Source organism: Hemibagrus wyckioides, linkage group LG13 (genome assembly GCF_019097595.1).
Source record: "Hemibagrus wyckioides isolate EC202008001 linkage group LG13, SWU_Hwy_1.0, whole genome shotgun sequence".
NCBI classification, from domain to species: domain Eukaryota; kingdom Metazoa; phylum Chordata; class Actinopteri; order Siluriformes; family Bagridae; genus Hemibagrus; species Hemibagrus wyckioides.
In genome coordinates this window covers 3,861,165-3,888,997 of record NC_080722.1, presented here as the reverse complement: position 1 = coordinate 3,888,997, position 27,833 = coordinate 3,861,165, and the positions used below count along the sequence as shown (strand labels likewise).

At 36.7% G+C, this 27,833-nt stretch overlaps 1 protein-coding gene across 5 annotated transcripts in view; it reads right to left on the bottom strand.

Annotated features, from left to right (window-relative positions):
- The window catches only part of arhgef15b (Rho guanine nucleotide exchange factor 15b), a 33,057-nt gene extending 6,462 nt beyond the window's left edge, over window positions 1-26,595 (bottom strand). The window contains exons 1-12 of one of the 5 annotated variants that reach the window (XM_058406994.1): window positions 26,226-26,595; window positions 21,027-21,501; window positions 10,111-10,863; window positions 7,987-8,035; window positions 7,837-7,895; window positions 6,383-6,651; window positions 5,456-5,616; window positions 5,192-5,344; window positions 2,384-2,513; window positions 1,187-1,261; window positions 621-713; window positions 52-206 (exon numbers count right to left, since the gene is read on the bottom strand). In XM_058406994.1, the coding sequence (XP_058262977.1) occupies window positions 52-206; window positions 621-713; window positions 1,187-1,261; window positions 2,384-2,513; window positions 5,192-5,344; window positions 5,456-5,616; window positions 6,383-6,651; window positions 7,837-7,895; window positions 7,987-8,035; window positions 10,111-10,863; window positions 21,027-21,459 (2,330 nt within the window). In that variant the 5' untranslated portion in view covers window positions 21,460-21,501; window positions 26,226-26,595. Of the gene's footprint in view, window positions 1-51; window positions 207-620; window positions 714-1,186; window positions 1,262-2,383; window positions 2,514-5,191; window positions 5,345-5,455; window positions 5,617-6,382; window positions 6,652-7,836; window positions 7,896-7,986; window positions 8,036-10,110; window positions 10,864-14,577; window positions 14,790-19,810; window positions 20,068-21,026; window positions 21,502-22,955; window positions 23,633-26,163; window positions 26,189-26,225 lie in introns of those variants that run through there. The other 4 variants (XM_058406996.1, XM_058406995.1, XM_058406997.1 and 1 more) reach the window with 4 other exon arrangements.
- Window positions 26,596-27,833: the final 1,238 nt, after the last annotated feature.

Here is a 27,833-nt window from a genome sequence, read left to right as displayed (position 1 = left end):
GCAAACTACAGAAGGAGAGCAAAAAAACCGGAGAAGTCTTCGCCCTCTCACCCTTTCTTGTTGGCTAAGACGAGCAGGTCGTTGAAGAGGAAGAGGAAGACGGGCGTCAGCTTGGGTTTGAAATTGAACAGGGTTCCACCTTTAGCCATCTCCTGCAGCTCTCCTCTCTTCTCCAGGAAACGGGTCTGTGAGATGATCGGCACGGCCTGAGGAGAAAAAACACACACCGCACCTTTAATACACGGTCCAGAGAAAATCACAACCTTTATTAACCTCACTGACTGAGGAGTTTTTGCTTCTTACTGAAGGAATATATTTTTATATATGAAATGTATACACACACATTCCCTCAAACACTTACTCAGAAAAACACAAACACACTTACACACACACTCACTCACTCTCTCTCTCTCACACACACACACACACACACTCTCACTCACTCTCTCACACACACACTTAGGAACAGTTTAGACCAGTCCTTCTACTGGTCTGTTTTAGGAGGTGGTAGTAAACTGGAGAGCCCGGTCTGGAACCTCTGACACAGACTTCTAGTCACATGACCTTTATTTAGGAAGTTCAGGGTTCGACTTGTCCTTGTGTGTAAACATCAGACCCACCTTCAGTTTATCAAACTCCAGCGTCTTGTTGATCTCTATCAGCTCCTCCATCTGTTTCATCTTCCCAACCTGGGTGTTACACTCATCTATAATCTGTGTGTGTGTGTGTGTGTGTGTGTGTGAGAGAGAGAGACAGAGAGAGAGAGAGACAGAGAGACAGAGAGAGAGAGATTACAGGAAGGAAGAAAAAGAAAAGCATTTTAGAACTCATGCAAAACACGCCGCACGCAGCAACTGCATTCTGTCCAAACCACAAGGACTATTTTATGCTAGCAGATGTCTTCATCTATAATTAACTGGAAATGTGAACTGAAACCCTGCAAGTCTGAAACCCCGCCTCCTTCTTCTTCTTCATCTTCACTACATACAGTATATCTGACCTGGTTTCTACAATACACCGCTGCTGAAGATATGCTACAGTATAAAGATATAACGAAGACATGTCACGTCAGATGCTATTGTGGGGATTAAAGACAGGAACAGCGTCATGGGGGGTGGGGGGGGTCGTTCAACGTCCAGTTTGGCTATGAGGGACGTCAGGACACCCTTCCTGGTGTGATGTTTACCTTGGACACAGCAGCCAGAGCTTTTGAGGCCATCTCTTCTTGTTTGGTGCCCTCTGAGGTTCTCTTCAGGATGTTCTAATGAGAAAAATTTAAAAAATCAACTGCATAGAAATAAATAAGAGCAAAAGTTTGTGCACCCCATCAAAACTCCAGCTAAAAATGAAAGAAAGTGCTGTGGCGTATAGAGAGTTAGTTAGCATTAATACCAGCACAGGGAGGTATATAAATGCTTTATAAATACTGTTTTATTATTATTAGACTTGATTTGTGCAAAATGAGACACAATGAATTCGAAATGCTTTTATACATCTAAGGTTTTATTTGTTCTTCATTAAAGGTGCAATCTGTAACTTTTATCCCTTTAGTAAAGCTGCAGTCTGTAACTTTTATCCTTTTATTAAAGGTACAGTCTGTGATTTCTAGCTATTTATTAAAGGTGCCATTTGTAATTTTTTTTATTTTTCCATTACAGCTGCAGTGTGTAATTTTTAAGGGCCTTTCTTTAATAAAGGTTTTTAGTTTTCATTAAAAAGTCATTTTGTAATTTTTACTTTTTTAAGAAAAGGTACACTTTTTGATTTTCTTCTATTATATTAAAGGGGCAGTCTGTAATTTTTTGACGAATTCATTAAAGATACACGATTATTTTTTAATTTTATTAATTCTTCACTAAAGGGTCAGTTTTATACATCTGTCGTGTTTCGGGTTTCACAAGAAATGATCAAATAGTGCATTAAAAAAATATTAATAGGAAAAAATATATAATATTTTTATGAAATTGTAAGGCTAGACTTTTTCCTTTATTTAAAAAAAATCAGGTCTAGAATTATGTGGATTTATTTATTTGTTTATGTATTTATTTATTTACTTAATTGTTTATTTATTTTTTTATTTTTAGACTGTCATCTTCCACATTCTGTTCTTGATATTTAAAACCATGGGGGGAGGGGTGGGTAAACTTTTGCACTGACCCATATAGAGCAAGTTCAAATATGTCATGAGGAAAGGAAGAGCTGCAAATAAGCAGAACGAACAGAAGGAAGTGTCTGTGTGGTTTGTTTCATGTTAGCTCAAGCATTCACATGTATGAGACAGCGTTTATTGCCGATGACGTGTGACGCTCAGTCTGGAACATTCCACAGCAAAAGAGTGACATTTTTCTGGATTGTTCTGTACTGCACATGCCGGTTTGTCTACCTCAGTGAGAATCTTGATGCGTGTGATTCGCTGGAAGGGCAGCAGCAGGAAGGATGAAAAGGGCAGCCGCTGGCATATAGGAGACTCCTGCAGATGAGCGATGGCCGTGGCAAAGCCCGAGTTCGTCTGCCTGGGAGAGGAAATGACCCAGAAACCCATCAGACCATACAGCATACACTTCTTCATTACAGTGACAGACTGCAGCTTTAATGCAGAAGCACAAGCACAGTCTGTCACTTAGTTCTTCATTTAAGTAACTGTCTATAATACTCAGTTCTTCATTAAAGCTGCAGTCTGTAATTTTTAGTTCTTCATTAAAGCTGCAGTCTGTAATTTTTATTTCTTCATTAAAGGTGCAGTTTGAATTTTTTTTGTTATTCATTAAAGGTGCAGTTTGCAATATTTATCTCTTCATTAAAGGTGCAATCTGTAATTTTATTTCAATAAAGGTGCAGTTTGTAATTTTCTGTTCTTCATTAGAGCTGCAGTTTGTAATTTTTATCTCTTCATTTATTGTTTAAAAAATATTTTTTTTATTCTTCATTTAAGGTGCAGTCTGTAAGTTTTACTTATTTATTATAGGTACCTTCATTACAGGTGCAATTTGTAATTTTTTAGTCCTTCATTAAAGGGTTGGTTTGTAATTTTCCAGCAGTCTGTAATTTTTACTTATTTATTAAAGGTGCAGTTTGTAATTTTACATCATTAAAGGTGCAGTCATTTCTTATTTTATTTGTTCTTCATTAAAGGTGCAGACTGTAATTTTTTTAGTTCTTTATTAAAGAGTTGGTTTGTAATTTTTACTTTTGTATTAAAGGTGTTGTTTGTGATTTTCTGTTATTTATTAAAGGGGCAGTATGTAATTTTAGGTTCTTTATTAAAGCTGCAATTTGTAACTTAAAATTTGGGTTTGTATTTGAATATTATGATTATGAAAAATAAATAACTATTCATTCTTTTTATAGAAAGAAGTAATCTTTCAATCAAGGCAGTGGGAAACATTTACGCAATTAAAACATTCAGTCATTACAAACAAAGAATGCCAAGAATGCCAAGAATGCACCAAAAAGTAAGAAGGATATGGTTATGATAGAGTCACTTAATGAAATAGTTACAGTAATTATCACCAGGAAGAAATTCTTTTTAAAAATATTAGAACAAAATGTGCGATTAAAAAAATCCTGAGAATTGTCACTAGCTTTTTTTTTAATAAATAAGAATTTTAAAATTTAAAATAAAATAAAATAATAATAATAATAATAATAAATTTAATAAATATAAATAATAATAAAAAAATTCTGGCCTAAAAAAAAAAAGACATGTTTAAATCACGTTAAAAAATTCAGACATGATGAAATGATAGCATGACACATCCAGGAAGGAAAAAAAAGAGTTTTTTATAGACCTGTAATTATCATGGGAATTACAGAGAGTCACGCATTTCTTCTGCCTGCTTCATTCATTCCTTTTCACATTCTTTTGCCAGCGGATTAAAGCGAGCATTAAAGTGAGCTCCGCCCCCAGCTGGAATGGAGTCACACAGGTAACCTGTTTACTTTCAGCAGACTGACTGAGCGTCTGTCGGGAAATTCCCACAATCCACCCCGAGGAGGACAGAGCTGATAACTGTATTTTTGTATTTAATTGAATTTTAATGACATGATGTTAAATTAGATGAATGTTTCTGTAATATTTATTTAACATATTTAAATTTATGCCAGCATTTTGTTTTGTTTTTTCTTTGTTTACTTTACCTTTGGCCTAATTCACATCACAAATGTATCTGTACGTTTTAATATTTGAATTTTGCAAGATTTTCAGAATATCTAAAATTCATACTCAATACTTTTGTTATCAGAGGATCATATTATTTATTTCTTCATTAAAGATGCCATCTGTAATGTTTACTTCTTTAAAGATGAAGTCTATAATTGTTATTTCTTCATTAAAAATGCAGTCTGTATTTTTCTGCTATTTATTAAAGTTACAGGTTGTAATTTTACTTAATTAAAGGTGCAGTCTGTAATGTTCTTCTATTTATTAAAGGTGCAGTTTGTAAGTTTAATTTCTTCATTAAAGATGCAGTCTGTAATTTCACTTCATTAAAGGTGCAGTCTGTAATTATTTACTTCATTAAATGAAGAAATAAAAAAACGTCAAAACTGCATCTTTAAAGGTGCAGTCTGTAATTCGACTTTATTAAAGGTGCAGTTTGTATTTTTCTGTTGTTTTTTAAAGATTCAGCTTGTAATTGTTCAGTTCTTCAATAAAGGTGCCATCTGTAATTTGTAGTTCTGCATTAAAGGTGCCGTCTGTAATTTTTGCTTCATTAAAGGTGCCGTCTGTAACGTTTAGTTCAGTATTAAAGATGCTGTCTGTAATTTTCTGATATTCATTAAAGGTGCAATCTGCAAAAAAAAAAACCCTATTCAGTTCCTTGGTCCTCACTAGCAGTTGTTAGAGGGCCGCCCCTTTAATTTCAGGAAAATGTGCTGAAGAAACTCTGCTTGGTGCACTTTTTGGAAATGTTAAGTGTATTATATGTTGTGTTTGTGTGTGAGTGTGTGTGTGTGTGTGTGTGTGTATGTGTGTGTGTATGTGTGTGTGTGTGTGTGTGTGTATGTGTATGTGTGTGTGTGTGTGTGAGTGTGTGTCTGAGTGTGTGTGTGTGTGTATGTGTGTGAGTGTGAGTGAGTGTGTGTGTGTGTGTGTGTGTGTGTATGTGTGTGAGTGTGAGTGAGTGTGTGTGTGTGTGTGTGTATGTGTGTGAGTGTGAGTGAGTGTGTGTGTGTGTGTGATTAGTCTTACATAAGCGAGCTGAAGGTCTTCTCCTGATAGACCTGGTTCCGAACGTAGTCGATGTACGCAGGGAAGTTGTGCTGCGCGTGGTAGTTAATGATATCACAGATGTCAGTGAGGAGTAAACTTTCATCCAGACGGTCCTTCAGGTCTTTAAGAAACCTGGAGTAGAAATTCAGCCATGTCTCAGTTCCTCCATTCGCACAACATTGCCTCAGCAAGACACAATACCTTACTGTTTCAAAACAAACGTAAAGTCAGAGTGTGACTCACTTCTCACTGACTTCTCGGATGCGCAGGATGTTGGAGAAGAGAGTTTTCTTGTCCCGGTTAATGAGAATCTCACTGAGTTCTCGTGACTCCATAAAATGGTCGGTCAGGACGCCCAGGGAACGCAAGTATGACACTTCTGAGGTCATAACCTCGAACATGCTCTGGACACACAAACACAACAGCAGGTCAGGGATATCCACCCACACTCACACTTCCTCTGAGGTCCTGTACTTATGTGCCCTAAATAACCCCAGGGATTTTAAGCAAGCTAACAATTTATATTTCCCAGAGGCCAAAAGATGGACTTTGCTCCTGTTTTTTTCTTGTCCATGTTGATGATTGAGTGTCTTTGTTATGTCTCACTCCACAGTGATGATTAATATGAAGCTCATAGGAAAGTAGACACTCAGCACTTTAAGAATTTTTGTAGTGATTCATAAATATTTCTGTTTTTCACGAGCCTACTATGGGCAAATTTCATAGAAAACAAACAGAAACGGTTAATTCTTCCCCACACAAATGTTTCTATCTTTAAAATAAATGTTGATCTCAAACCCATTTCTGCTCTCTGAGATGCTCTGAGTGCTTATTCATCTAAAAAGCAGTGATCTCAAATCTGATCTTCAATCAGTAAAATTCTGTGTAAGATTATCTAACAGAGGGAGAAACGCACATCTAAAACACACTGAAAGCCAACAGACTCACTTTAGATCAGATTCACAGCCTCATCATTCATTAATTTATACTGATGTCCCATAAGTCCCATCATTTCTCTACTGGTAAAAAGGCTCATAAATCATTTGCATGCTGAAAAGTAAAAGGTGACAGATTTAGACATCATTTACGCCGCCATATATAAATCTGCCCCACTTTCTCTTCTAAAACAGTTCCTAAATATTTCTCCATCCACTCTCTATCATTTTTCACCTCCTGGTACTTGCACTCCTCTGGTGTGATGGTGTTCAGGATGCCGCTGTCTCGGACAGTAGGCTGGTCCTGCCACAACGTCGTCTGGAAGGATACAGGACTGCTTCTCATGCCATCAGCCCCCGAGGCCGAGCCCGATCCACTGCTGATCCGCGGGGGTCCGTAATCCATCGGGTAATCGGCACTCGTCTTACTGATGCTGCGACACACCGTCTGCCGCCGGATCTCCCTCGATATGAAGGTTTCGGTGTAAATCTGGTACAGTAGCTCTGGACAAAATGTAAACAAACTTATTGTGCATGGAATAATTAGCTATTTAAAGGAGCCCTCTGTTAAAAAATACTGCTTCTTGAATTAAAGGTGCAGTTTGTAATTTTTTTTTTTAAGTATCCCAAGACCTGTTTTTTAAATTATATAATAATAATTTAATGTAACACACAGTGCACATGATTATTCCTAAATTATAAAAGCTAACGTGACATATTATCTTTTAATTCTTCATTAAAGGTGTGGTCTGTAATTTTTGGTTCTTCTTGAAATGTACTGTTTGTAATTTTCTATTATTGATTAAAGGTGCAGTCTGTAATTTTTACTTCTTCATTAAGGTGCAGTCTGTAACTTTTAGTTCTCCATTAAAGCTGCAGTCTGTAACTTTTAGTTCTTCATTAAAGGTGCAGTCTGTAACTTTTAGTTCTTCATTAAAGGTGCAGTCTGTAACTTTTAGTTCTTCATTAAAGGTGAAGTCTGTAACTTTTAGTTCTTCATTAAGGCTGCAGTCTACAATTTTTATTTCTTCATTAAAGCTGCAGTCTGTATATTTTAGTTCTTCATTAAAGGTGCAGTCTGTAACTTTTAGCTCTTCATTAAGGCTGCAGTCTGTAACTTTTAGCTCTTCATTAAGGCTGCAGTCTACAATTTTTATTTCTTCATTAAAGCTGCAGTCTGTATATTTTAGTTCTTCATTAAAGGTGTAGTTTGTTCAGTCTGCGTGTGTTTTGTGGTAAAGCTATAAATGTACATATTTGTAATGATGAAGATGTGGATAAATGCAGTCTGTATATTTTAGTTCTTCATTAAAGGTGCAGTCTGTAACTTTTAGCTCTTCATTAAGGCTGCAGTCTGTAACTTTTAGCTCTTCATTAAGGCTGCAGTCTGTAACTTTTAGCTCTTATTAAAATGTGCTATTTGTAATTTTCTGTTATTGGTTTATTAAAGGTGCAGTCTGTATCTTCTAGTCCTTCATTAAAGGTGTAGTTTGTTCAGTCTGCGTGTGTTTTGTGGTAAAGCTATAAATGTACATATTTGTAATGATGAAGATGTGGATAAATTTGACCGTTGATGATGTCCCTATAACAGGATGACCGCTTAGCTACAAAATGGCTGCAAAATTAGCGCACCATAAAGTAAATACGGTGAGATTTTAGCATCGATTTCTGAGGAAAAACTCCATGTACCTTCCGGCATCTGAGCCTCCATGTCGAGCGACTTTTGTCGAGCGAGTCCAGCAGTGCGTCTGGGACAGAAGAAAATGATACAGAATTATGCAGAAAGTCCATTTTAGGAAACATACAGAACTGAACTGTAATTATGAAGGATGTTATTACCTCGGCTCCTTGTTTTCAGCATCTCCACCACTGCTTTGATCATCTTCACCTTGGTTTCCAAGAAAAATCAAGGAATTAGAAATAAATAAAGAGCAAGTAAATAAAAAGCAGCGCATCATCACCAACACCAAGCACGCAGTCATCATTATTAATGCAGGTGGAGTCTGTCATTGTTTGGTTCTTCTTTTTTTAATTGTGTCATTTGTAATTTTCTGTTATTCTTTAAAGGGGCAATCTGTGATTTTTTACTTTTTTAATTGACGGGACAGTCTGTATTTGTTTTACTTTTTTAATTAAAGGGGCAGTTTGTAATTTTTTTTACTTTTTCATTAAAGGTGCAGTTTGTAATTTTTTACTTTTTCATTAAAGGGACAGTCTGAAATTTTTACTTTTGATTAAAGGTGCAGTCTGTAATTTTTGACTTTTTTAATTAAAGGAGCAGTCTGTATTTTTTTTCTTATTTAATTAAAAGGGCCGTCTGTATGTTTTACTATTTCATTAAAGGTGCAGTCTGTAATTTTTTAATATTGTATTAAAGGTGCAGCATATATTTTTTAGTTATTCATTAAAGGGGCAGTCTGTAATATTTAGTTCTTCTTTGTTTGAAATATTCTGTTATTCATTCAAGGTGCAGTCTGTAATTTTCAGTTCCTCTTTGTTTGAATTTTTAAAGTTGCAGTCTGTAATTTTTGGCTCTTCATTAAATGTGGAGCTTGCCACGGTGGAAAATAAATAGAAATCAAGAAGTTCCTTGTGTCCAAAAAGTAATAAAATGGTAATGAATTATAGCTCTTCAAGTGCTCACACAGTTCATCAACATCTTAAATTAAAAAAAACAACTAATTTTAAAGAAATTAAAACTAAAATTAAAATGCATTAAATCTGAATTGAAGGCATATTGTGCATGGAATAATCTCGCACAATGCAAAGCAGTTCTCTGTTAAAAACACATTTACTGAATAAACACTAATGATAATTAATTAACTGAATTAATGATTGAAATAATTAAAGGTGCGGTCTGTAATGACTTAAAAGTGTCCCTAGACCTGTCATAATCATAATCGTAAAACTCTGTGAGCTCACACAGCAGATACAATTTATTTACAAACTATTAAAGCAAACATGACACAATATCTTATCTTATTTTTAATTCAAGGTGCAGTTTGATTTTTTTTTTAACTGCTCCTATATAAATTCAGAGATACTTTAAAATGAATTTTTAAAAAATAATATTTTATTTATTTATTTATATCTATACATCTATTAATTGTATAACAGATTCTAGGTTCCTTGTCTTTCTGGATACTGCCTTAATAAAAACAAACAAAAAAAAATTTGATCAAATTGTTGTTATGGTGAAGTTATTTTTAGCGTTTATGGAAGAAGTCTCCGGTGTTAGCGGTTAAGAAGTTTCTCGGTATCATGACGAGATGCGTTTCCATTTAAAGAAGTAAGAAAGATTAAAAGTGATGGCTGGTGATGAGAACGACCGCTTATAGCTCTTTATAGTTCATAGCTAAGTAATAACATTGCATCACAGCATATAACGTAACTATAAACGGATAAAAAAAAACGTTCACAAATTGTAATTTTAGCATATCGCTGTGGTATAAAAGGAATAAAACACCTCTGGACATCCTATTCTAGGAAAATAATCGACTTCAGGGTGGTAAGAGTGGGTCGGCTTCATCACATGGACATGCTGTGATTATTTTCCTCTAACATCATGACCCCAAGTGGAACGAGCTACGCTATGACTGATTATAATCAATTAATTTGAATTATGACATATTGTTCACACACACACATACAGATTAAGATTGAATTGATCTTTTTGTTCACTTTTTACAAAAGCCAGATATGGTGACCAAATATGGGTGTGTCTAACGACTACCAATGAGAAAGCCTGCTGGATTTTATACACAAATGCCAAACCTGCCTCCAGAACGAACCAAAACTGATTCCGAATGCTAGCTGCTCCACCTACTGTTAGATGTTGTTACTATGGCAACCAGTAGTAGTAGGATAGGAACTGGAGACTTCAGGGTGCATGGAAGTGTTTACTGTATGTGTGAACGTAGCATCAGAGTAATTAAGAATCGATTTTTATCTGGTTTGAATCACCTTTACTCGTCTGAGAGAGGTTGCTCAGGCGTTTGTCGTTAGTGGCTCTGGCCGGAGGAAGTGGCGGAGGACGAACCGGCTGCACGCGTTCGCCGGGTCCCTGATCTCCAGAAGGCAGCTTTGGCAATTGGGGTGCTCCCGAATGGGGCGATAGAGGAACTCTCCTGGGAACGCATCTGCCTTTGGATTTATCCAGAGGCATTCGAGGTGGAACGGCAGGAGGAGATTTGTTCACTTGGATTTCAGGAATGTTCAAAGTTTTCTCCATTGTCTGTCTGGGAGCAGAGATCACACTGATCGTGGCTTCATAAATAGACTCCTCCTCTGATGCTGAGTGGGTCTTGTTGAGGTGCTGAGGCAGAAAGTTGATGGAGTGAAGCACAGCTTCGGGACCGGGATCGGATTTCCTCCTCAACTGTCGCTCGATGATATTCAGTGTCGCCTTGAACTTGCTCTTACTGTCGTTCAGAGATTCATTCAGGCTGTAATCTGATTCTGAAGACACGCTCTGATACAGTTCTAAATCCACTTCATCGTCTTCGCTATCACTCGATTCCTCAGGGACCATGTCTTCGTCTGAGTGTTTGACCTCTTCTTTCTCTTCCTTTTCCGCCTTCTCGGATATCTTCACCCATACCAGCTTCATGCCAGGACGCTGCTGGTGACACACACAAGAGCAGCTCTTATCACAGTTAGGTTCCTGATCCGCCCTCCACCTTGCACCCTGCTGCTCCACCTCTTTTCCATTAGGGGCTGGAAAAAAAAAAGTGAAAAAACAAGAAGATTGGTCAAAAGTTTGTACACCCTGTCTTGACTAATTTTTTTTTACTATCTTACAAGAATAATATATTTATATATATATATATACACACACACTATCTTATATAGAATAAAAAATGATTATAAAAACATAAAAATAAAAAATAAAAATGATTAATTATTTAAAAAATATTACAAATTAAAATGAATTATTATTATTGTTAAAAAAAAAATTCAATACTATTCCTGATGAAGCTTCACACACTCTTACAAGAATAATATATATATATATATATATATATATATATATATATATATATATATATATATATATATATATACACACACACATACATATATAGAATATATGTGTGAATATATAGAATAAAAAATTATTATAAAAACATAAAAATAAAAATTATTAATTATTTAAAAAATATTACAAATTAAAATGAATTATTATTATTATTAAAAGCAGCACCTATATAACCATGTGTGTTTTGGTCAGGATTGGGAGCTGAAAGCAAATGCAAGCGCAAACAAACAAAACAAGAACAAAAAGCAAGGCAAAAACAAAGACAAGGCGTGGCTTGACAAAGCAAGACACAGAAACCAAAACCTGAAACGAATATGAATGACGAGTGACACGTGACATGGTCATGCGACAAACTGTGGCTGATAGGTAATGTAGTTTTTTGTGTAAGCAAAAAAATTTACACTTTTTACTTGATATCCTTCACATACAGTGGATACACATGCTCGCTTACGACATTTGGCCATCTCGATCCAAAGCAGCTTACAAAAACTAAAGGTCTGTTTTATAATTTTCAAATGGCAGTGTTTCGATTTAAACCCATGACTTTCCAATCATTCGTCTAATCATTTATGCTGCCTTTTGGAATTATACAAAACACGAGTTTCCTACTAGGAAGGTGTAAATGAAAACCCCTCAAGTCGTAATTACGACTGAGAAACTATAATAATTTTTAAGTTAAGTTGTCTTTATTAGTCACATATACATTACTGCACAGTGAAATTCTTTCTTCACATATCCCATCCTTGGGGGGTTGGGTTCAGAGAGCAGGGTCAGCCATGATACAGAGCCCCGGGTGCAGGGTGGGTTGGGGGCCTTGTTCAAGAAAGCTGCTGTAAAGAAAGCTTCTAAAGATCCCGAGTGCCCTGAAGAAACCACAACAGGAATGTGCTTCAAGCTAAAATGAAGGCTAATCTCTTCATCAAATCCTTTAATCCAGGAGCTTTTTGGGTAACAAATAGCAAATAAGAATGAATCCTTCAACAAAAACCCAAAAGAAAGGATTACTCAATGCTGCTTCATGAAGACTGGTGATGCTTTCTGGAAGGAGATTATTATTTAACCGTGATTTGTTTACAGAAGGAGTCTCCAGTGTCAGCAGGTTCGCTACACTTATTTGTCTTTGTTAAGGGTAAGACGTTATACCTAAGTGATAACAGGAACTTGCTTGTTCTGCTGATGTTCCTGAACATTGAACAAAAAATGGACTAAAAGTATGTTGTTTACTAAAACTAAAACATGGACTAAAAATGGACTAAAAACACATTGTTTACTAATTCATCCTCATACTGTGCATTCTATTACGAACACTAGAGTACTGGGTTCCTGTGAAAACAGCCTCAATTCTTTATGGCTTTATGGTTGTTGGAAATATTCAGAAGTTTCTGGTCAGACAATGTTCCATCACACAGATGCTGCAGCTCTTTCAGGTGAACTTTCATACTATGAATTTCTACCACATCCAATACAAGATCTTCTACCGGAATCAGGTGACTGGGAAGCCCACTGAGGAACCCACGTAACCAGTCTGAGACATGGTGCGTTATCATTATTATACAATGGGGAAATTGTGGCCATAAAGAGATGTACATTATCAAGAACTGATACTGATGATTGATTGGTATAAGTGTCCCAAAGTGTGCCAAGAAAACATTCCACCACCTCCACCAGCCTGGACTATTGACACAAGGTTGGTTGAGTCCATGTATTTGTGTTATTGGTACCAAATTCTAACCCCAGCATCAGAAATCCACATTCATCAGACCAGCTTTTCCATCCAGCTTTGGTGTCCACTTCAGCCCAGCTTTCTTCCCACAGAAACACAACCCTATGTTCTGCTGTTATAGCTTTTCTACCTCAAGATTCAACATAGTGTTGAGCTTCTGAGATGCTTTTCTTTCTCCTCACCACAGCTGTACAGAGAGGTGGAGTTACACCATTCTGACTAAACTCTACAGAGTGTAAAAATTCCAACAGATCAGCAGCTACAGAAATACTCAAACCAGCCCATCTGGCTTTAACAAACAAGCCACAGCGAGTGAAAATGACATATTTTTCCTCATTTTGATGGATGATATGATGGTGAATGTTATCTGAAGTTGCTACTGCATATGTGCATGATGTTATCTGCTGCTCTGCTGCCACGTGATTGGCTGATTTGAAAACCTGCATGAATGTGTAGGTGTTCCTAATAAATTGCTCAGTGTAGGAGAGTAAAAAAGTCTTACGATCCTGATACGTCTGCTTCACTATTAACTGAATATAAACATGTTTTAGTCACCTTGCATGAAGTGCAGGTTTATCAGGATTTTCTGTCCGTCACCTTCTGGCTCTCCCTTTTATTTATGCTGTCACTTTGCGCATAATGTACATTGTCTTCAAACATCACATGATCACCTAATATTTTTCTCTCTCTCTTTCTGTTGTCTTTTCTCATTTATTATCTCTCTCTCTCTCTCTCTCTCTCTCTCTCTCTCTTTCTCTCTGACAAGCTATACGTTCCACCCACACCCAAGTTCCCAGTGTTCTTCTTTCGGGACCTTCCTGACCCATCCAGATGCTCTACCCCTGGTTGGAGTCTCATGGTTGTGGTTGTGATCTGCATGGACGGCCTGCCCAGAAGACTGCCGTGGATCGAACCACTCGGAGACTAATCACGCTGTCTTTGAACTGCCGTTGCATCCGTCAAGGAATTAGTGCTAGTCTATAATGAAGTACGCTGACCTATTAGTTCCTCAGGAGTCCCTTTGGTTGCACAGTTCCATGTAAATCTAAAAGTTTGAAGAAAGGACCTTATTTACAGTTGCAATATTCCCAAACAAGGATGAGGTTCCCTTCGGAGCCTGGTTCCTCTCAAGGTTTGTTCCTCATATCATCTCAAGAAGTTTTTTCCTCACCACCATCACCTCAGGCTTCTCATTAGGGATAAAATAGTGACTTAACTCAAAACTTGTTCTATGTTCATATTCTACTGCAAATATGCTCCATTGTTATAAGCGCTATACCAATAAACTGAATTGAATTTCTTTATTTATTTCTAGAAATATTTAGAAACAGATTAGAGAGAGACATTTTATGGATATTGTTGGTGCTACTTGCATATATAGAGTTCCATCTGTTTACGTTCTCTTTCTCTCTCCCTATATATATATATATTTTATTATATATATTATTTTAATATATATATATATATATATATTTTGGAGAATTGGTTCAACTATAACATGTTTCCGGACGCATCATTTCCACCAATACTTTCTCATCCGACTCTGACACCTCCATTATAAACCCCCATCCCCTCGATCCTGTTTACACCCCGACCACACGAATCCCTCATTCCTTACTTACTCCCAGCTGCTCAGACTTCCTCCAGAAACGGCAAATATTTTTCTTACCGTCCGTTTCCTCACGAAGATCTGTGCAATCCTGCTGAGAGGACATATCCACCGGTGCATAAACACTCTACAAGCAACAAAAACAACTAACTAAACACTACTCTGAGAAGTCATCAGTCAACTACTAAAACATTATCCTGAAATATTTAGATATATAAAGTGAAACAAATGATCTGCTGCATAGTAACGACGACACAGTGCTGCAGGGAGACACCATCCAAGATAGATCTGGCGAGAAGAAGCCTGATGACTTGCTGAACCTGACGGACTGGGTGTGTGGCTACTAGATAAAGCATCAGATACAAGGAAGGTATTTAAATACTAGATCACAACAACTAGAAGGATTCTTCTTTAATATTATTATTAGTAGTAGTAATACTACTAATAGTCTCAGTCTAGTTTAATTGACTGGTTAGTTCAACTGGTCAGTAAATTACACCATGACACTAAGGGTGTGGTCCATTTCCTAATCAAAACTAATTAAGGCTATTAAACAATGTTGTCTTTTCCAGGGAAATTCCTCATTCAAGGTCAACCATTTTTAATAGATCTAGAAATACTAACAACTGACCAACAATTTTTTATCTACTCTCTTACAGACATTTTGTCAGCTTTCTTGACATATAATCATAGCTGCCATGCATGCCTGCTAGGGCAGGAATCATGCTGCATTGCAATCAGAGAATCCTGATGTTATCTGTCGCTCTGCTGCCACATGATTGGCTGATTCCACTGCACTCCACTAGCACTGCTCAACTGGTCCCACCAGGGGCATTTCTAGGATTTGAAAACATCAGGGGCTAATTTGGGAGAGGGGGTAAGCAAGAATAACGTTTCACAGGTGCAATTTTGACTGACATCTGTCTCCGCACACACATAACACACCAAGTCACTGACCGTCTTCAAACAAAGGATGAAGGCCAACCTTTTCCTGAAACTAGCTCTTATGGTTTGTGTTGTATTTCCTCCCAACAGAGCTTTGAGGCTGATGGTATCCTAAGTCTGTGACCTGTTGAACCAGTTTTAATGCATTTATTGATAGAGGCTTCAAAGCACTTTTGTATTGCTCTGGATAAGAGCATCTGCCAAATACAATCTACAGAGCATAAGCCTGTATGTCATCATAAACAGTGTTAGGAACATAATGATGAGAACAGCATGAGCATCTAACAGATGCACCGCAACACCATTATCAAATCAGCAGAACAGTATCGGACAGAATGTAAAATAATGCTTGGGCTCAGTCCGGCTCAGCGGCCACCTAAACCACATGAAATACAACAACAGTGAACATACAACTACATTGGCTTACTTTTACACTGGTGTGTAGGGGAGGAATACGCTGGAGAATGGAGTGCTGCTGGTGATGGAGGAATAGGTGAATGAACACTAGCAGAGCTGTTCAGCTCCTTACTACTTGAGACTGATGGCTCCTGAACATCAGAATTATCTTCCTCCTCCAGCTGTCTATCTATCTATCTATCTATCTATCTATCTATCTATCTATCTATCTATCTATCTATCTATCTAAATACTGATAGGTTCTGTCATCGTTCACATCGTCCTGCAGCACCTAAAGCTGTTCCGTCTGAAACAATCCGAGTGTGAATAAAATGAAAACAAAGTGATCACCTGGGCTATTAGAGACACACCTGACTGCTCACAACATTCTTCTCATTTCCTTTACGGTCCTGAGCTACTTCAAATTGTCTCGAAATAATCACTTCCTGTACCGAGTCTGTACCTGCAGGACTCGTTTATTATTATTATCATTATTATTTATAGTTCGCAAAATAAGTTCAGATGAAAAGCATGAGTCACAGACAATCTTTATCCTACATTTACAGGATTTCTGCAGATACATGAAGATAATGTTAATGATATCTGTGTTCAGAGCGCACTGGGACTGGGATCCTGCAAGCCTTGTTAAAAAAGTTCTACTAGGACATATGAGGAAAGCCAAGCTGGGAATTTTCTTAGTTTGTGACCCACTTTCAGTCCAGCAGGTCATACATCAACCAGCTCATTATTTACAGAGAAAGCCTCCATCTCTCTCGCCCTCTCTCTCTCTCTCCCTCTGTCTCTCCCTCTGTCTCTCTTGCTTTATCTCTCTCCCTTCCTCTTTCACTATGTCTCTCTTACTCTCTCTCTCTTACTCTCCCTCTCCCCTGTCTCTCTCTTACTTTATCTCTCTTCTACTCTCTCTGTCTCTCTCTCTCCCTCTCTTGACTCTCTCTCTCCCTATCTTGACTCTCTCTCTCCCTCTCTTGACTCTGTCTCTCTTACACTCTCTTTCTCTTCCTCTCTCTTGCTTTCCTCTCTCTCTCTCACTCTGTCTCTCCCTCTGTTTCTCTTGCTTTATCTCTTTTCCTCTTACTCTGTCTCTTTCAGTCTCTCTCTCTCTCTCTCTCTCTCTCTCTCTCTCTCTCTCACACTGTTTCTCTCACTCTGTCTCTCCCTCTCTCTCACTCTCCCTATCCCTCTGTTTCTCTTGCTTTATCTCTTTTCCTCTTACTCTGTCTCTTTCAGTCTCTCTCTCTCTCTCTCTCTCTCTCTCTCTCTCTGGCTCTGTATAGCTTTTAATAAAAATTCAGTCCCTTCTAGTTGATTTCTTCTGGGATAATTTACACTGGGTATAAAACTGTGTTTAATATTTATCCAGAGATGAAGGAGGGCAGGGGTTCATACATGTATAAAGTATATTAGCAGCATTTCATCTTCAGCTTGCAGTGAGATTTCTTTCTGGCTGCATAGACTCGAAGTGGAAGACTGTCATTTTGATGAACTTTGAAAGGCTAGGCCTCAACAAGTCCTTGCTCTGGATAAGCCCTCCGAAAATGACAAGATTTTTTTTATCATAACATGTTCAAAGTCTGGTCACTTCACAAGGTACACAGAACTGAAACCGCAACCTCCTTACACTGGCCGCTGCAGGAACCACTGATCCTTGGATCCTGTCACATTGAAGGACTTTCCCTGCATACACAGGTACGCCTTAAAGCTCATGTGACTACACTTGGGGACATAGTACAACTAGCTGGACGGTAAAAATGGTGTCGACTTGAGTAATGGCCCAAAGCGACGGGTGAGGACATTCAAACACTTGAAGAACATGCAGAGGCATCAAAATGACCACTTTCCAATATCTTTTGGAGAAATGACCACTTTCCCAATCTCTTTTGGAGAAATGACCACTTTCCCAATCACTTTTGGAGAAATGACCACTTTCCCAATCTCTTTTGGAGAAATGACCACTTTCCCAATCTCTTTTGGAGAAATGACCACTTTCCCAATCTCTTTTGGAGAAATGACCACTTTCCCAATCTCTTTTTACTGCCCAATTTAGAGGATTGTAAAGGAACTTTTTAATGCTGTAATAAAATCTTATTGTTTGGTCCAAGGAGATCGTCCAGTAAGACAATGTACAAAAGTGTGTTAAAGTTTTAAACAAGAATACTCTGGTAAAGTAGACACACCCTAGCATATCATCCTCCATTTAGGAGAGGACAGTGGAATTTCCCTCATGGGATCAGTAAAGTCTATCTATCTATCTATCTATCTATCTATCTATCTATCTATCTATCTATCTATCTATCTATCTATCTATCTATCTATCTATCTATCTATCTGTCAGACCATTACAGAAGAACATAGGTGATTTGCAGTGGAGCTCTTGCTGTTAATGCTTTTATCACTGTTTTAAAGCACAATGTTAGTCGAGATTGTCTTTGATGCGTTTATGGACTTCCCCAGATTAAGGTCTGTGTTTCTTTTCAATGGAAACTTTCATGCTTGGTTTTAAATATGTCCATAAAAAGTGTTTTAAATGTCAGCTACTGAATTTCCTGCTTGGTCAAGCAGAGATGGTGAGAGACAATACATCAGCAGGAGAAACAAGACTAAACAGAACTTGGTGATCAATTTAACAAATGCTTTCTTAAATTTGATCAAATCCAGAATAATGACAGATCTCAGTGTCAGAGAGGGAGTGTTATGTGAGGTTGTTGATGGAGCGTTGGTTTTTGCCGATGCTTTAATGTGATTAAATAATCTTGATTATTGTCTGACCAATGTTCTTATGGTAAAAATTAATCAATCAATCAATCAATCTCTCTCTCTCTCTCTGTCCCTTGCTATCTCTGCCTGTCTTTCTCTCTCTCTCTCTCTCTCTGTTCCTTGCTCTCTGTCTGTCTGTCTGTCTGTCTGTCTCCTTCTGTCGATCTCTCTCCGTTCCTCTCTTTATCCCTCACTCTCTGTCTGTCCCTCTCTCTCTGTCGATCTCTCTCTGTTCCTCTCTTTATCCCTCACTCTCTGTCTATCCCTCTCTCTCTGTCTGTCTCTCTCTTACTCTCTTTCTCCCTCACCCCCTCTCCGTTTCTCTCTCTCCCTCATCCCCCCATCTGTTTCTCTCTCTCTCTCTCTCTCTCTCTCTCTCTCAAAGGGAACCTCCATTCCTGTGATTAATACTTACACACCTACACAGAGCATGAAGTAGGGCAAAGCAGAAGCTGTGAGATGAAACACCACCAAAAGCAAACATGTGCAGTGAAGTATGACAAATTAATGACCCTGTGAGAAAGCTATACCAGATGCCAGGTTTCACTTTCACTCTCTCAGACCCACTACAAAGACCCAGATTTCATTTTAAAAAAGTCCTCTACAAGCTGAAAAGTCACATATTCTGACCTACAGTACTCCAAAGCAGGAAGTGCAATCTTGGAAATAAAATTCAAAACTAAAACGTAAACGTTCTTTAATTTGTCCTGATGCAGAACCTAAAAAGATAAAGATTATAAAGATTAATAACCTAAGAATAATTTTAGGGGAAAAAAATCCCAACAACACTGACATGCATATTTATAAAGCACTGATAGTATACTATAACGTGAAAATACACAATATTGCCAAAAGTTTTGGGACGCCTGTTTTTGTTTTCTTAGGATCTTTTCTATGAATATATCTCTCCCTAGTAGGCTAAAAACAGTAATACTCCTGAAACACTACAAAGTCCTGAGTGTCTCCTTTTATATGAGCTTCATATCAACCTCCACTGTGGAGTGGAACATCACAAAGACACTTAATCATCAACATGGACACAAATAACATGTTTATGAACTTTGGAATATTACATCATCAGTCCTCGCCATATATTAACCCTGAAATTCAGACACTTTCAGCTTTTACATATTAAAGAAAAAAATCTTGGCTTGAAGTGCTGTTGAGTGTCACTCACCTCTGCTGATAAGATCGTTATTGCTCGCCTTAGCGGCCTCCTCACGCCTAAACGCCCGTGGCCATTGTCCTATGGCGCTTTTAGAGCCAGCGCTTAGCAGCGAGGTCACTTTCTTCTGCACTGAGCTTTTGTTTTGTGACGATCCTCCGTCGTCCACGGCTTCCAGAACGTTAAGTTTAATCTTACTCAGCTTTCTCTTTATGCTCTCGGCCATTTTTTTTAACGCAAAACTCCCGCACATAGACGGACCACCGCTGACCACATCTACACTGCTAAATCGTTTGGTGTCGAGTTACTCAAGTCTTATCACAGAGCTGTTTCAAGGCCAAAGTCATAGCAATAAAGGAATAAAGCTGCAAAAAGAAAGTCCTGAAAGATTAACTCATCCTTAATGCACTCAGATGCTCGCTGGACGAATCTCAAACGGCTCTATAGCATGCAGCAATAAACTGTCTTTAATATTTTATAGAGAAAGGATGTGTAGATTAGTCAGAGCTCTGCTTTCCTCAACACTTTTACTCTCTCTTCTGAGATTACGGGAAAATAAATCAGCAACATTCTGTATAGAGTCTTATTACAATGTTGTTGTTGTTTACCCGCTGTAGTTAACTTAAACGTCCACAAAACGAGTTAGTTCTTGTTATCGCTCATATCATAGCAGTTGTAAACGCTCGGCTCTTCTCATAAACATACATCATGTTTTTACACAATGAAAAAATTAATTTTTGTAGATATTATGTAATCTAGACTTTTATTGCCCAAGGACTGCCTAAAAGGGAGTCTGACTGACAGATGAAGCAACCAATCACAGTTGGATTTGTTCAGTGTCATGTTTAGGAGCGTAAATAAGTAATGTTGTGAGTGTGTGTGTGTGTGTGAATGTATGAGTGAGTGAGTGATTGGGTGTGTACCCGAGTTAGACAAAGAGAGAGAGAGAGAGAGAGAGAGAGAGTGTCTGTGAGAGGGTGTGAGTAAGTATGTGTAAGTGTGTGAGTGAGTGAGTGAGTGAGTGAGCGAGTGAGTGAGTGTATGTGTTTGAATGTATGAGTGAGTGATTGTTTATGTACCTGTGTGAGAGAAAGAGAGAGAGTGTGTGTGTGTGTGTGAGAGAGAGAGTGAGTGAGTGTGAGTGTATGTGTGTGTGTGTGTCTGTGAGAGAGAGAGTGAGTGAGTGTGAGTGAGTGTGTGAGTGTGTGTGTGTGTATGAGAGCTCTACCTGATCGTCTGCTATCCGTGACATCACCTGAGCCCATGTTCTGCTCTGCGTCTTTTCTCTGTGTCTGACGTTGTTTCAGGGGCAGAGGTGGCACCTGCTCCGCCGTGGCCTGAGGAACAAATTTGATTTTGGGCTTGGGTCTGAGCGTCGGCGCTCGCTTCGTTTTCTTTTTACGTCCAGGTTCATCTGCAGGACATGCAGCAGGAGGAGGGGGATCATGGTGGTTAAACTTGCTGACTATCTCATGAACTTTCCCGCTGTTTTTATTCAGCGGGTCCTTGTCCGTTGGAGGTGTGTGTGATGTGTTGGTGTCGGGTTTTGTGGGGATTCGGGGTTTCTGTTTGAGCTCGGGTTTGGGGGGAGGTTGCGCCGCATCCGGAGTCGACATCTTACTACGAGCCAGCGTGGAGCATGGAGGATAGAGCCGGAGCATGGAGCTGGAGGTCACTCGGTGGAGGGGTTTCCCAGCTTCATCCTGCAGGAAAAGGATGTTTCAATGACAAGAGGAAATGTTTACATTGGAAATTACTTACGAGTAGGAATAAAAAAACAAACACACACAACAATCCAACAACTATTTCCTGTTTCATAATAACAAAAAAAATAAAAATAACAAATAATAAAAAAGAAATAAATAAAATAATAATTATTATTTTCAATTATTATTTTAATCAAATTCTCTAATGGATAAAAACCAAAACATTAGCCATTATTTTCCATTCTCATAAACACTTTCATTCACAAATCCACCCATTTGCAGTAATTTTCCAGCAATAATGTAATAAAACACTCTACATTGTACAATCATATATAACGAAACCGAGTTACTTTTACCCCAGAGAATTATTTTTATCTTTCTAAAAAAAGGGTTGTTTTTTCTTTTATTATCTATTAAAGTTCAATTTAATGTGTTACTAAGAAAAAAAACCCTGACACTGGAGACTTCTTCCATATTTAAAATATATTTAAAAAATATATATATATATATATATATATATATTTCCACCCAGAAAACTTCTCAAGAACTATAAAGGTATTTAACCTGCATCGATTAAACAAAAAAAGTCTATCTGAAGGAGCTGTTGCTATAGAAACCATAACGATATGGCATGCATTAATATAATGCAGCGGTCCGAATCTCTGCTACGGTCATAGAAAATGCATCAACACCTTCTGATCAATCAAAATCCAGGATGTAATGGGACTTGCGAATAAAGAAATGAATAATATATGATTACTGTGTCATAAAGTTTGTATCTTAGACTTGACAGGGTTGCCAGACACAGATCACCCTTAGTGTGTTGTAAATGATCCTTTATTATAAATAATATATATTTATAATAACTTGTATATGAAGTTTGACTTTTTAGCAACGTTTACATTTTTACGTAATATATTTAAGTAATATATGGAAAAATAATTAGGTCAGTAAAGGTATATCTACCTACACTGACCAGGCATAACATTATGACCAACTGCCTAATATTGTGTTGGTCCCCCTTTTGCTGACCCATCATGCACTGTGTATTCTGACCCCTTTCTATCAGAACCAGCATTAACTTCTTCAGTAATCTGAGCAACAGTAGCTCGTCTGTTGGATCGGATCACACGGGCCAGCCTTCGCTCCCCACCAGGAACACCCCACAAGAGCTGCAGTTTTGGAGATGCTCTGATCCAGTGGTCTAGCCATCACAATTTGGCCCTTCGTCAAACTCCTTACACCTGCCCATTTTTCCTGCTTCTAACACATCAACTCTGAGGACAAAATGTAGACTTGCTGCCTAATATATCCCACCCACTAACAGGAGCCATGATGAGGAGATCATCAGTCTTATTCACCTCACCTCTCAGTGGTCATAATGTTATGCCTGAGCTGTGTATATTAAATGATTAAAATACATCACATACAAATTACTTTTTTTTACTTACCCATTTGTTATTTATTTAAATGTAGTTCATTTGTAGGCACAACAGCTTACAGTTTTGTGAACACAAAATACGCTTAAAACTTTTTCACAGAAAAAAAAACACACACAAAAAAACTGGCTCAATATTGCAAAACCTGGCAACCACTGGCTTTACATTTGCCTGCTGTTACCTATACTTTATGCTAAAGTCACTGTTATCATTATTATCATAAACAGCATTATTCAAATGATCTGGAAACGTTTGCTGCAGGTTTTCTTACGCCGACTCGAACCCTCCGAGATTTTAAATCCCTTATTTCCAGATTGGAGACAAATCCTCTCACATGACACGACGCCACGCTGCATTGCCGACATCAACTAGCCTTGACATTTCCACTTCTCATGCTCATGCTCTCACGATGGTTGAAGGGGGAAAAAAAGGGGCGGTCCACCTTTGGCCTGCTATTCTGGCAGCTCTAAGCTGAGTCTCACCGTGTTGAACTTTGGATCTGCTTTTCAGTTTAAGTCACTACTCAAACGAGTCTGACAAGTTCTCCGTATGTGCTCCAGGGTCACGCTTTTGTCCCAAGTGTACACGCAATTCTCACAAATAAAAAGTTGCTTACAGAAAGACTGCTTTATTTAGTGAAACTTCCTCTATTATCCGCTACTTCTTCTTCTTCTTCTTCTTCTTCTTCTTCAGTTTCATCGTGCAACATGATACACCTGGTCACACCTGAAACCACTTTTATTAGCACTTCTGAGAAGTCACACACAACCACTCCCTCATCTGTTTCTCCTCAAGCAAGAGAAAGTCTTCCTTTTGTGGATCTCGGTGTCTGCTCGATCCGTCCTTTGTTATCTATCATACAATCGATTTTTGTTTGCCTTGAACCGTAAACCGTCTTTGCATTATGTGTGGATTTAATATACATCTGATTCTATATCGTGGCATGTTATAACAGTAACGAGTACAGGATCTGTTTAGCTAGAGGAAATTCCAGCTCTATTTCCTGGTATCACTTCCATTTCCCTCAACATCACCTTTCTCTGTTAGTGTTAGTTTATAACACGTAAAAAAAAAAAAACCCATCAACGTTCCATAAACATCAACCTCATTACGAAAAAACCTCAACAACCCTAACTTTTAGTTATATAATAACAGAAGGTTATGATAAGACTGCCCCGTGTATGAGCTGTTGCTATAGCAATGATAAGCAGAGCATTAATATAAACCTGTGATTTAATAATTATTCTAATGACAGTGGAATTCAAGTTTCACTCTGGATGGTACGTCATAGTGGGTTAATGAATTAAATAATTAAATAATTAAAAATAATAAATTTATTAAAAATAATTTATTTTTTTAATGAATGCAAATATTATTGTATTAATTAAAAATATTTAATTAATTAAAAAAATTAATTAATAAATAAAAATAATTTATTTTTTATTTTTATTAATGTACATATTATTTTTATTAATTACAAATAATTTATTTATTACAAAATATGTATTCATGCAAAAATTATTTTATGAATTAAAAATAATTAATTTGTTAAAAAAATAATTAATTTATTAAGATCATTTATTTTTTATTTTTATTAATGTAAATATTGTTTTTATTAATTAGACATAATTTATTAAAAATATTTATTTTTATTAATGGGAATATTATTATATTAATTAAAATAATTAATTTGTTACAAATTATTAATTTTTAAAAATCATTTGTTTTTATTAATGCAAACATTATTTTAGTAATTTAAAATAATGTATTTAATAAAACTAATTAATTTTATTAATGCAAATATTATTTTATTAATTAAAAATAATTAAATTGTTAGAAAATTATTTATTACAATCATTTATTTTTTATTTTTATTAATGCAAATATTTTTAGTAATTAAAAATAATTTATTAAAAATAATTTATTTTTAATTTTTTAAAATTTTTAATTAAAATCAATAATTAAAAAAAAAATAATGTATTACAAAGCATTTCTTTTTATTAATGCAAAAATAAAACTGTATTGTTTCCTGCAGAGTCTAAATGTTAATGTCAACATAATTATGTATATCCTTAAACTGGGCCAGGTCACTTGGTTAATAGTTTTAGGTAACTCACGCCCTTCTTACGGTAACATGCACTGAAATGTTTTTCCTCTTATTACATCACACACACATAAAAGGTCACTTTAATAGTGCTGAGTTCCAAAACTTTCTTTTGTAAAATCAAGGTTTAAACCTTTTATAGAAGGACAGTGATGATATTTCAGTCTCTTCATCCTGGTGATATTTTTGTCCAGCTATAAAATATTGAAATATCTGCCTCATTATTTAAATCTGTACAATAACATGAGTTTGGCTATTAATTCAAGACATGCAGCTTTTTATTTTTAAATTCTCCAGTTGATATTATCGCTAGACATTTATTTATTTTTTTATTTTTAAAACTTGGTAATAAATATAACAGCTTGGATGATGGTTCCTTTTTAAGCGAGTGATTTATTTATGAGTTTGTTCGAGGTAAAAATGAAGGTTTTGGACTGGTTCCAGCTGAAAGATGTGCAGATTGAGATATTCCTGGCCAGAATTATTATTAATTATTAATGTTTATGAGTCAGGTATGGTCCAAAGCAGTACAAAATAATAATAATAATAATAATAATAATAATAATAATAATAATAATAATAATAATAATAAAATTGTGGTATGTGTATAAATAAGTGTAATTACTGGGCAGGAGACTCAACTGTCATTTATGTGTGTGTAAGTCTGTCTCTATAAATGATTGTAATTAGTCTGTGTGTGTGTATGTGTCTATAAATAAGTTTAATTAACAGACAGGATATTCATGAATAGTGTGTGTGTGTGTGTGTGTGTGTGTGTGTATATGAATGAGTCTGGGTGTGTGTGAAGTGTAATTAATAAAAGGATTCTCAAATATAGACTGGGGAGGGGGGGTCTCTGTGTGTGTGTGTGTGTGAAGTGTAATTAATATACAGGATACTCATATATAGTGTGTCTGTAATTAATAAACAGGATACTCAGTCGGTATGGGATACTCAGTGTGTGTGTGTGTGTGTGTGTGTGTGTGTGTGTGTGTGAGAATGTACAGTGTATTCATAGACAAGATACTCATCTGTAGTATGTAGGAGTCTTGATTGTGTGTGTGTGTGTGTGTGTGTGTAAACACATAAAGCGTAATTAATAGACAGGATACTCACCTAAAGACTGTGTGTGTGTGTGTGTAAACACATAAAGCGTAATTAATGGACAGGATACTCACCTAAAGACTGTGTGTGTGTAAAGGTTCACTGGTCGCTGTTGCACCTCCAGATTCCAGACTAAATCCGCTTTATATAGAGAAACAGAATGAAATTCCTCCAGGATAAAGCAGTGATGGACCTGCCGGCTTTAAACACACACGTTTGCGTTTCCTCGCACGTCCACGTCGCTTTGAAACACAAATCCTTTACTGTGTCATGTCGACATGTTGTTTTGTTTTTTTCTTTTTTAAATCCCGGGGATCCGGGAGTGATGCTGCACACTGGATCTTTTGTTGGTGATTGCAGTGAGGAGGATGTGGTCTTTGTTTTCCTGCCGGCGTGTCCCCCCGCTGTCCCACAGCCGAACATACAGGAGGATCCACTCAACTGCTCACACTCCCTGTATTACAATACCCCGCCCCCTCTCCTTATAAACCACGCCCACTGCATATCTAACCACGCCTTTCCCTTTCCTTATTCTCTCTCTCTCTCTCTCTCTCTCTCTCTGTGTGTGTGTGCGCGCGCGCGTGTATGTGGTTGCGTCATCACTGGTGTCGTGGCGGAAGTGGACACCGGACCAGGATCTCCCGACATCATCCCCCTACATTTTTTTTTAAATATTTGGAGGAATATAACTCCATTCAACTAATCTGAGAAAAAAAGAATCACGTGACTCTTACCGTGCAATATTAGTCAATTATTACGTCACTTTTTACTAAGAGACTAAGAAAAATCTGTAAGAATAAACATATATTGAAAAAATATAATATAATATAATGAAATAAATATATATATAAAAAAAACGCCTTAAGTAAATTATTAAAATTTCAAGGAGGAAGTTTAATCATATACAGTGCATGACTGCTAGATTTTTTAACTCTTTATTACTAAGAAAGAAAGAGAAGGGGAAAATACATTCAGTTTGTTGATACTAATTACTTTGTGAAATTTTTACTCAGTAATATATGAAGGTGTAAACCTCAGGCTTTCACATGATTCAAAATGATTTACAAGGGGATGTTTACATTTTTTTTGATGATTTCACTGAATCTGTTACCATACAATCCGACTTTTAATAATAATAATAATAATAATAATAATAATAATAATAATAATAATAATAATCTGTTTATTAATATTTGGAAAATTATTTGTTGCATACAATTTTCTTAATTTATTAAGTAGCTTTTATTTGTCACATATACACTATATTGCCAAAAGTTTTGGGACACCCCTCCAAAATCATTTTTGATCAAGGTTTTTTTATTTGTTTTCAAATAATACAGAATACAAAAATAAATAAATAAAATAATAATAATAATAATAATAATAATAATAATAATAATAATAATAATAATAATAAACTCCCCATCCCCCAAACATCAGACATAAACATGGGAAAACTATACATAATCAGATGCCCATAAAAAAAGATAATAATAATAATAATCACAATAATAATAACAATAACAGCAACAACAACAAATAGACAATATAAAGTGAACATAGAAGGTATTCTCCACCCCCTTTCTTTTACAATACCATATTGCCTGCTTTCATTCCTTCAACAAAAATTAAGAAAGGTTGCCAGATTTTATAAAATGCCCGGTACACCCTCTAACTGTAAA